The sequence below is a fragment of the Gouania willdenowi genome, chromosome 19 (assembly GCF_900634775.1).
Source record: "Gouania willdenowi chromosome 19, fGouWil2.1, whole genome shotgun sequence".
NCBI classification, from domain to species: domain Eukaryota; kingdom Metazoa; phylum Chordata; class Actinopteri; order Blenniiformes; family Gobiesocidae; genus Gouania; species Gouania willdenowi.
In genome coordinates, this window is record NC_041062.1 from 15,002,047 (window position 1) to 15,012,229 (window position 10,183).

Genomic DNA, 10,183 nt, shown 5'->3' on the forward strand with positions numbered 1-10,183 from the left:
TATCCTTTCATTCTAGTGATCAGAAGCTGTTAAAAATTAGATTTTTTTAAAATATAAAAAACCAACAGTCACCCCCACACGTGTAAAGGTTTCAGTGCTGACCTCTTGTGGTTATAAACTAGTCATAAATAGTAACGTAGACTGAATTAATAATTATACTCATTAGGTTTGTGGCTGTTAGGAGTTTATAAAGTGCAGATCTGATGGTTAAACACAGTGAGGAGGTGACCTTTTCAGAAACAACTAACATTTCGAATGTTTTTGCTCTAAGCTGCCTCGGCCAATCACATCTGTGACATAAAGTACTTGGACGTGGACACACGTTGTGTAGCTAAAGGTCAAAAGCAGGTAGAAGCCGTTAGTTGGACAGGCTAACGTTCTCTGCACAAACACTCAAAGGAGCTGGCACGTGCACACACGCACGTTCACACACACACACACACTCATTAGCAGCACCACTTAGTGTCACTGTGGTGTTAGGAAAGGTTTTAAACAGGGCTCTTGTAACACTTCTGCGTGTAAACATCTGTATTCATTTCTTAAGGTGTAATGTATGAAAAGTTAGAACTGAGCTATTTTTTGCTTTGCTTTTGAGAGGATTATTTATTTGACTATGTTCCCATAAATTTGGAAATTACGGGGTGGGCCCCCGGATCCCTGGTCCCCAAATCAAAAATCGGGCTCTGAGGGTCAATGCGTACACATTCATAGATTATACCTCAGCCCAATCCGTTAACGAATAACAAAGGAGTAGCGATTTTAACTAGTGTACACAAGAAGAAGAAGAAGAAAGTGGGTGGCGTTTTGAGTCCAGTAGCCCGGCATAAAAACTAGCATCTGTCGACTCTTTAATCTGTAAAGTAGGTTGGATTGGCAGAATTGTCAATATAGGGCTATAGTGAGTATTGAGTAGGTAGTTAGCATAGCATAGCATAGGCTGTCTTTCAGAGATATAATAGTATAGACTGGGCGTGTAACTGCTCCAGAAGCTCCACCCATATCAAGGCATTTTTTTTTTTTTACTTTCCAGCCTAGACGCACACACATCAACCAAAACCTCAGGGTTTAGTTCCTGTTAAAAAGGAAGTGACAGAGAAGGAGGAGAGGGCAGAGTGTTCTCATATCATGCGTCTCTCTGGGAACTTGTGCTCACAGTGAGGGAGATTTGCCGCAGTGCAGCAGGTGTGACCAACGTTACATAACGACTGAATTACAACTGCAGAGAAGATGTTCAAGAATATGTATGCATTGGAATGGAGGTGTGGGAGTTCAATTTTAAACATGTCTTAGATACTGTATATGAAATAACCCTAACATTCATCACTGGATTAGTGCTGTGGGTTTAACACACACACAGCCTAAATCTGCCTGTGTGGCACCTTCAGCAGCTTCAATCTGACCTCCTGCTGTTTAGCAGCAGAAAAACCCAGTGGCACACAATGCTGCTCCTATCAGAGGACAATCAAGATTCAGGATCATCTTTTATTATTTTTTTTTTTAAGCTGCACAGTAGCTGCTCAACAATAACAATGTGCATTGCATCGTATCCGTTTATGTAGAGGGAGCTACAGTTACTAGTCTAGTGCTTATGATAATCAAATAGATACCAGAACAGAAGACTGAAAATATGACACTTGTTTTTCTGCGACTCATACTTCTGACTATTCTATTCAGTGCCTTGAGTGTAAACAGGGATATCTGATGGAGTTACATATTGGACTGATTCTTGGTGAGATTAACTCACGTTTATGTCGAGCATCCATCCATCTTCAATAGGGACTTAATGGTGTTCAGAGGGCTGAAGCCTTTCCCAGCCTTTATTGATTTACAGCTGCTGCATTGGTTTTGTATTCAATTTGTTGTTTTTTTAATTGTTTTGTATCTTTGGTTGTTTAATTTATTTACTTTTTTTTAATGCTGCAATGTGAGATTAATTAGATTTGATCATATGTTTGGTTGAGACTTTTGTTTTTTTTTTAACTTGTGCTGTACTATTTTTTTTATTGTCAGACAAGGTTGATGTTCACAACATTTTACTCATTTTGTAGACCTAGAGAACACAAATGCTGTAAACCCCAAGAATAATGTTTTCCTTTAAAACGGGAACGTCTTGTTTTATAATAACTATATGGTTTTATGCATGTTTGGTGCCGTGTTTGGTTTTGCAGGATCTACACCTAAAGCAGTTTTGTTAAACTCTCATAAAAGTCTACAAAGCAGTGGTTTGTGCTGCACCAGTACGGATAAGACCCCGTTCTCTGATGTTTGACTGTTAGTGTTTACACTGGATGTAAACTAGTAAACAATGTGACGCATGTATCGCACCGCCTCAACCCAACCTCCTATGAACTCTGAAAAGTGCTGCATGTGTTCATGTTGCCGATAATTATTCTACTGTACATCAAAACAAGTGAAACAAAGATACAGGAGGTGACCACCCTTATTAAAGACACTATTTATTGTACATGAATGTCACAATTGTCAGCGAAAATAAAGTCTTTTGATTAGTATATACATTTGTATTGGTCGTTGTTTATTATGATTGAAAAGTTGCTGCACTTTCATGGATAAAGTGGAAATAACGGAGGTTCAATACTTAAGCCCGTACCACTTTTGGGGTTTTTTATTTAAGAAAAAAATATATAGTTATATTTTACAACTATGCTGCTAGTTGTGTTGGTCACATAAAATTCCAATTTAATACATTTTCAGTGCAATACGGGAAGGCTACCTTATTTAGTGCTTCCTGTTCAGAAAAACTTTTTTTATTCTGGGTGAAATGGTCCTTCCATCCTGAAAGTAGTCAATAAATGATGTATTCAGAAAAAGGAACGGAAAGAATCTGAGCTCTGTAGCATCTGGAATGTTGTAAAAAAAACACAATTTTTTCAATTGGATGCTTTCATATTTTGTCCACACCCCCTTTTGTCCCTCCCTTTTCAGAAATAAGGACCACAAATGAAGATCTGATGGGCTTTAATAGTCATAGCTCCAAGGGGAGGGGGTGGAGCTTAGTGGAGGTTTTGCCTGCTCAAATCTTGCTAGCTTTCCAACATTGTGGACTGCAGCTTTAAGGAAGCTACTAGCTTCATTTCTTGAATTTTGCAGTGAGCAAACCAAATGGAGAATGTCTGTAGCCTACTGCGCTGGAGAAACGGTTTCAGTGCACTTACGGTATTTATTCTGACTCGACTTTTTTCAAGGTAGAAATAAAATCTGTAAAAAAATATTTGGAAAATGTAGTTTTACAGAAGCTCAGAGGAAAACTACACTTGTATGACAATTCTCTAAATGTGTGCCACAACTGACACTTTTTTCATCGTTTACATTTTTTTAACTGTTATCTACAGTGTGCATTTCTGTATTATCTACATTATTAGGATAGTAGTAGCAGTGCATCGGTCATCTGAAATATGAGATGGTTCTCTACAGGAACGTGCTGAGGGTGTTGTCCACAGTGGCCAGCTGCAGGTACTCAGGTTGGCTGTGTTCAGACTCCACATCTGACGTCTCACGTTTCTCCTCTACCTCACTCTGACTACACAGAGGTTTCCTCCTCTGCACGGAGCCCAGAGAACGACACTCCAGGCAGCGCAGGATCATCTGAGCCAGGTCCTGCTGGAGCCTCTGAAAGTTCTCTCTGAAGAGGAAAATAACATATAAACATGGAGGAAGACTGGGAAAAAAACTGTAAAACAAGGCTTTTTTTTATGAGACATTTAGTACCATGTTGCCTGACTTTAATATATGAAGTACACATGTATAATTTGCTTACGTTGTTGGTGGAGTGGGAAGGTCGTAGTCCTCGCCTGTTTCTCCTGTCAACCAGTACGTTATTTCTGCACCTTTACCCTGGAAAACACACAAACACAGCTTCAATCCCTATTGAAACTAAAGTGAGTCCTCAGTAAGCTGACTGGCCTATCATCATCAAAGTAACATCTACAAAGCCCCAGGGAAGATCAAAGTGCATAACGCAGCTGATTGGTTGTGATTTTATTAATAATGTCAGATGTTTAGTCCATGACTGCTTCATCTCTGGGAGTCTGACTCAGCATAGTGACATCATATATTTGGTGATCTCTTGCCTTTACTTGGTTTTTTAATTATTTGAGCATGATACTCATTTAAGTAATAAGGGGATTTGATCAGGCTGTAAATCAGAGAAGATAGTATGCTGCAAAGGAAGAGTCTATTCCAGGCAAGGGCAACGTTTATCACAGCGGGGGGCACAAACATGATATCTGAGGGCCACAGAATCAACATACATATCAGCATTTAGCATGATTACCAATCTGAGCATTACAGTAATACAGTAAAGAACAAAAAGTTTTTTTTATGTGTGGTTTTGTACTTTTCCATTATTTTTGTAAATTTTTGTTTCCTGTTTTTTGTTTGTCATTTTGTGTTTTTTTTGTGGCTGTTGTGATTTTTGTTGTCCATTTGTGTGTTATTGGAGTCGTCTTGTGTTTTTTGTTGATTTGTGCATTTTGAAGTCATGTCTTTTGTTTTTGTGGTCGTATTGGGTGTTTTTGGAGTCATTTTGTGTGGTTTTCGAGTACATTTGTATATTTGTAGTCGATGTTTTGTGCATTTTGGAGTAATTTTTTGTTGATTTGTGCATTTTTGAGTAATTTTTTGTTTTTGTGGTCGTAATGGGTGTTTTTATTGTCATCTTGTGTGTTTTTGGAGTCATTTTGTGTGATTTGTGTTGCCTGTGTGTTTTTCACGTGCATTTGTGTTTTTTGTTGATGTTTAGTGCACTTTGGAGTCATTTTTTTTGTTTTTGTTGACATCGTGGGTGTTTCTGTGGCAATTTGTGTGTTTATAGACTCATTTTGTGTATCTGTTTGTTTTCATGTTTTTTTTCTGGGTTTTTGTTTTTTACAGTCAAGTCGTGCAGTTTATTTATTTGCCCATGTCTGGTCCGCACCCTAAGTTCGGATATTTACACTTTTCTACACTAAAAGTGTTTTTAATATTCAAAGAAAAATGAGTTTTGAGAAGCCTGTTTACTGTAAAGTTAGAGAAATGTCACCCGTTTTAAACCTTTTAACTTCTAAAGAGCAGGCCTTAGTTTTACCTTCAGATATGTCTCCCCTCTCATCTCATACTCAAACATGCAGTCTGTCCTCTCCAGGATATTTATAGTTGGCTCGCTGACGTGGATCCGTAAAGCTGGAGGACAAAGGAAACATTAAGGAACGCTAACGGACCATAATTTGTTTATTCGATCAAGGTTGACTGGTGGCTTCAGTGAGAGCTTTGTGTAGGAGGACACTAATGTAGAGTAAGCGTGTCCACGGCAGTGAAATGTCAGAGTAAATTAGTTTGCTTGTTAGACATCTGCTCACGGTGGCCTGTAGACTCCATTCGAGACGCCGTGTTCACCGTGTCTCCAAACACGCAATATCTGGGCATCTTTAGTCCCACGACTCCAGCTGCACAGGGACCTGAACACACACACACACACACCAACTGGAATCAATCAATGAATGATTTATTTCATGCTCACAGCACAATAAGTCACATTATCACAACAAATAGAAGTTCGTACCCCGTTTACCCCATTCTAATACAATTCATATGTAACACTTTACTTGAAGCTTTATACATAAGGCTGACATTACGTTGTCATTATTATCTGTCATTAGCATGAATAAGGTGTCATTCACTAAATTATGACACCTCTGGAGCTATGTTGGCATGTTTTGGGTTAGGTGGAGAGATCTAGTGTGGTTGTTGGTTAGGGTAACAAACGACAATGACAGCCTTCATGACACCTTATTCATGCCAGTGACAGGTGTCATGTCATAATAATGACGGCGTATTGTCAACCTAACGCAGACATGGGCAACTGGCGGCCCGGGGGCCACATGCATCCCTTGGACCTAGTTCTGTTCAGCCCCCAAGACAAATCCACCAAAAAATTGTAATTCAAGAAATTGTCAGTAATACGAAGCCCAACATAATATACAAAATAGCAAAATGCACAGAATGTCAACAAAAATACACAAAGCAACAACAAAAAATACACAAAAAAGACTTGCAATACACAAAACCACCACCTAAACTCACAAAACAACAGCACATACACAAAATGACACCAAAGAAACACAACAACGCTAACAATTACATAAAATGACAGAAAAAATTCCCAAATTTTCAAAAAGTCACAATAAACAAAATGCAAACATAACACACAGTAGATAACAAACACATAAAATACACAAAAGGCAACAGAAATTCCCAAAATGACAGATAAATGCACAAAATGACTAAATACTCAGAAAAAACTACATGAAGACAACATGCAATGACAAAAAAAAACATTGTTCTTTCCTGTGTTAATGCTCAGATTGGTCGTTAATCTTAATGCTGGCATGAAGGTTGATAACGTGGCCCTCGGATTAGACAATCACATTTTTGTGTCTCCGCTCTGATAACAGCTGCCCATCCCTGGCCTAATGTATAAAACTTTAAGCAAAGTCAATGCAAAGTGAAAGACGTGGAGTTTATTCAGCGAAATGAATGAATGAATAGATGATTAGATGCAAAACCAATACTAAACCTGTTGCACTAACCCCCTCCACACACTAAAGTAGAGTTCACCTGAGTGGACTCCAATACGTATCCACACAGGGATACCCGGGAGGTGTCGCAGCTGGAAAGTCCCCATGAATGCCAGGATGTCCAGCGCCATACGGCAGATGTCCACAGCGTGCCTGTTCCCATTCCTCCTGGGCAGGCCGGAGGCCACCATGTAGGCGTCGCCAATCGTCTCCACCTGAGGATAGAACGTATTATGTAGCTACAGAACTACAGTTCTGGTCAGACTGCCTTAAACAGGCCAGAAACCATCGTACACTGAAAGCACACACCAAGGTTTCTGCCTGACGAGGCTCTGCTATGTTTTGACTACCGCTATCAGAAACATACATAACACCGAGAGCACTGAACAGTAGCAGATTCACTGAGGCACACACGCTTAAAACTTGTTTACCTCTGAGATCCAACGCCGGTTTGTTCCCCAAAACCTTTTGACATAATAAACCCTGTGTCCGCATCTGACCAGCAACCCTAAAGTCCTCATAATAATGTTCCTAAAGATCCATCCACACCTTGTAGACGTCATGGTGGTCCACGATGCTGTCAAAGCCCTTGTAGATGTCGTTAAGCATGTCCACCACCTCCATTGGAGTGCTGTACTGGGACAGGGTGGTGAAGCCTACGATGTCACTGAAGTATATGGTGACTTCGTCGTACAGCTCTGGCTCCACCACGCCGCTCTCCTTCAGGCTTTTCACCACCGGACTTTACAAAGAAATACAGAAAAATGAGCCCAAATTTACATATTCAAAGTAACCTAAAAGTGTGTAAACTGTTAAAGTGGCGCTCGTTTTGCCATCAATAACCTGAGGTTTGTCTGTCTGTCCGTGTATCTTTTGGTCATTGGATCTTCCGTTCAGAAAAACATTTAGAAAATGAAATAAAATGTATGGTTAATGTTTTTTCCTTTTTAAAATAAAAAAAAAAAGATATTTCAAGACATTTGCCCTATTAATTATGAATTATGAGACAATAATTATTGACTTAAGATGTTTTATTGTTATTTAGTAGATAGTATCTCATAATTATGACTTAAGATTTTATTTTATTTTTTTACTTTTCATAGTTTTTGTGTTTTGTTTGTTTTTTATTGGTAAAAATAGACTTCCAAGAAAACTTTAAACCAGTTTCTCCAAAAAAAAAAAAACATAAAAGAATTTTTTTTTCATATTTTGCTACAGGAAGTTCCCATTTTCAAAGTAAGAGCGTGTTTGAGGACGGTGCTGAAGAGAAACATTAACGACCAAAACACACACTGACCATCTAACAATGACTTGACATCTTCACTCTGAACTGTGTGTTGATGAGGTCACGGTACGTGTGTGTGTGTGTGTGTGTGTGTGTTGTTGGCTGTGTACAGACCCAGGTAGCAGCATGTAGTTCAGGTTGTCTGCTCGGTCTCTCTCTCTCTTGTAGAGCGCTGTTCGCTCCTCCACTAAGTGCTCCAAGTTCCTTGAATACATCTGTAGTCGTCGGATCATGTTGTCCATGTAGCTCTCATTCTCCTGGTTATGGATTTTACTTGAGGAATAAAAAGCAAATGAACAGATCCCATTGGCTCAGCTTCCCATCATGATCACATCTCAGATATTGGTGCAAACGTGAAGAGCACATGAGTCACCTGATGATTTTACCAAGGCATGTTTCCACTTTCTTGAAATCCGGTCTTTTTTCCGGGTCTTCCTCCCAACAGCTTTTTATCAACGTGTACACCTTAAAGAGGAACCAACACAGAGAAGAATCTATGAAACATTGGACCCAACAAGAGATTAGAAAGGTCAACAACCTCTAGCTCGTTCTCTGAAGCCGTGTCAAAGTTCAGATCAGGTCTGAAATAGGAAGCGATGACCCGGGACAGCTTTTCTGCAGAGTGGCACAAACAGTGAGTAAAATGAAGACGTTCTTTGTTTCTTATGTGTCGTTTATGTCATTTCAACACGTGGCCCACAACCCCACGCACGTTGATCTCAAAAGTTCAGATTTATTTATTTTTAGGTAGGTACACTGTAAATGTTTAGTTTGATCGGTGGAATGCTTCTTAAGATATGTCGATTTTTGTTCGCTCTAATTTTTCTTCCATGGGAAACTGAAATTTGGTATAGTAATACAGCTCCACCTACTCTCTCAGAATATTCAAAAATATCTGGTATACGTCCTTTTTGATGGACATGTTAGCCCCTCAAATTTGGAAAAAAGTTGAATGTGTCTATTCGAACGGTTGCCGATCGGACAAGCCCTGGTGCTGTTGGTATGGTTACCAAAGTACAAGTAAGTAGCGTCTTAGGGTTAGGGTTACGGTTAGGTTATAACCCAATACCTCAACATTTTTTAGGGTTACGGTTAGGTTATAACCCAATATCGCAACATTTTTTAGGGTAAGGTTTAGTCTTAGTCACGCGACCAATGACTGACTTATCACATGACCTAAACTGGCCAATAAGGGGCGCTGCGTACGGATAGAATGTCAGTATATTGATATGGCAACCGTACGGCTAGCCACTGCCTTTAAAGTTTGTCTGGGTTTGGAGCATGCAGGGAGCAAAAGTTTTCATTAGTTTTCCCATATTTATTTGAAAAACTATCATTCTTAATATAATGTACATAATACACAAATATATTGTGCCATGAAACACAGTGACTGTACAACATATATGAATTCATTTGTTGTTCTTTTAAAAATACAAGTTGTTATTTTTTGGCGCTCTCGGTCATGTGACTTGTTTCTTTTGTCTGTTGCACGATTCTTCTTCACAAATGTAAATGGTGAAGTGATACTGCACCCAGCAGTTCATGTTATGGTACTGCAGCAAAAACTGAAGCAGAAAGCGACCACTGGCCTGATTTTATCATATTTATCAATTTACACCATTAATCACACGATCAGCGTCACAGAGCTAAAAAAGTAAGAAGAAATCAGGGCGGAGCTTCACCATTTTTTTTTTATTTATTTATTTATTTTTTTACAGCGGTTTTACTGTTTTTGTACTAAATGCTGGAATTCATTGGATTTTGGAATGTCTTAGGAAGATTTCAAGATCACTTTTGATGGAATATAAGGATTCAGTAAGACATGGCATCGCTTTAAGGGTGAGGAGTGCTGGCTTGTTTATGTCGCCTTTTTTTTTTTTTTTTTTTTTTTTTTTCGACGTTTGACAAAATAATTGACTGTGTTTGCTGTGATGGTTGTGTCTTAGAATGACGGTATATGAGAATATGCATTTTGACCCGAATTCAGGATGGTGGACGTTATGATGCGTCAACATTATCAATTATAGTTACCAATCAATTTAGCATTATTGTATATGTTACACACATTGTGGTTGGCGCTAATCTCCCGACGGTCTATATATTTAATTCTATTTTCTCTTTTGCCCCCCCCGGGAAAGAATCTCAAACTCCGTCTATGGTTTGGGGCTTGAACATACTGTATTTGGACCTTCAGTAAACCACTGTATATTTATCAGCTTTGAGCTACAGTATGTAATTTTTTGAGACCTAAGTGCGTGGGATGTCCTGAAAATGTGTTGAAATGATATGGAATGACCCTTAAGTCAGAACTGGTGGATTGTTTTCC

General features: G+C 39.0%; 1 protein-coding gene across 1 annotated transcript in view; it reads right to left on the minus strand.

The window, feature by feature from the left end:
* Positions 1-2,440: 2,440 nt before the first annotated feature.
* gucy2cb (guanylate cyclase 2Cb) overlaps positions 2,441-10,183 on the minus strand; it is a 30,025-nt gene continuing 22,282 nt past the window's right edge. The window contains exons 19-27 of the mRNA XM_028476644.1: positions 8,396-8,472; positions 8,231-8,322; positions 7,972-8,130; positions 7,122-7,314; positions 6,613-6,787; positions 5,355-5,453; positions 5,084-5,178; positions 3,776-3,852; positions 2,441-3,640 (exon numbers count right to left, since the gene is read on the minus strand). Coding sequence (XP_028332445.1) covers positions 3,427-3,640; positions 3,776-3,852; positions 5,084-5,178; positions 5,355-5,453; positions 6,613-6,787; positions 7,122-7,314; positions 7,972-8,130; positions 8,231-8,322; positions 8,396-8,472 — 1,181 coding nt within the window. The 3' untranslated portion in view covers positions 2,441-3,426. The remainder of the gene's footprint in view (positions 3,641-3,775; positions 3,853-5,083; positions 5,179-5,354; positions 5,454-6,612; positions 6,788-7,121; positions 7,315-7,971; positions 8,131-8,230; positions 8,323-8,395; positions 8,473-10,183) is intronic.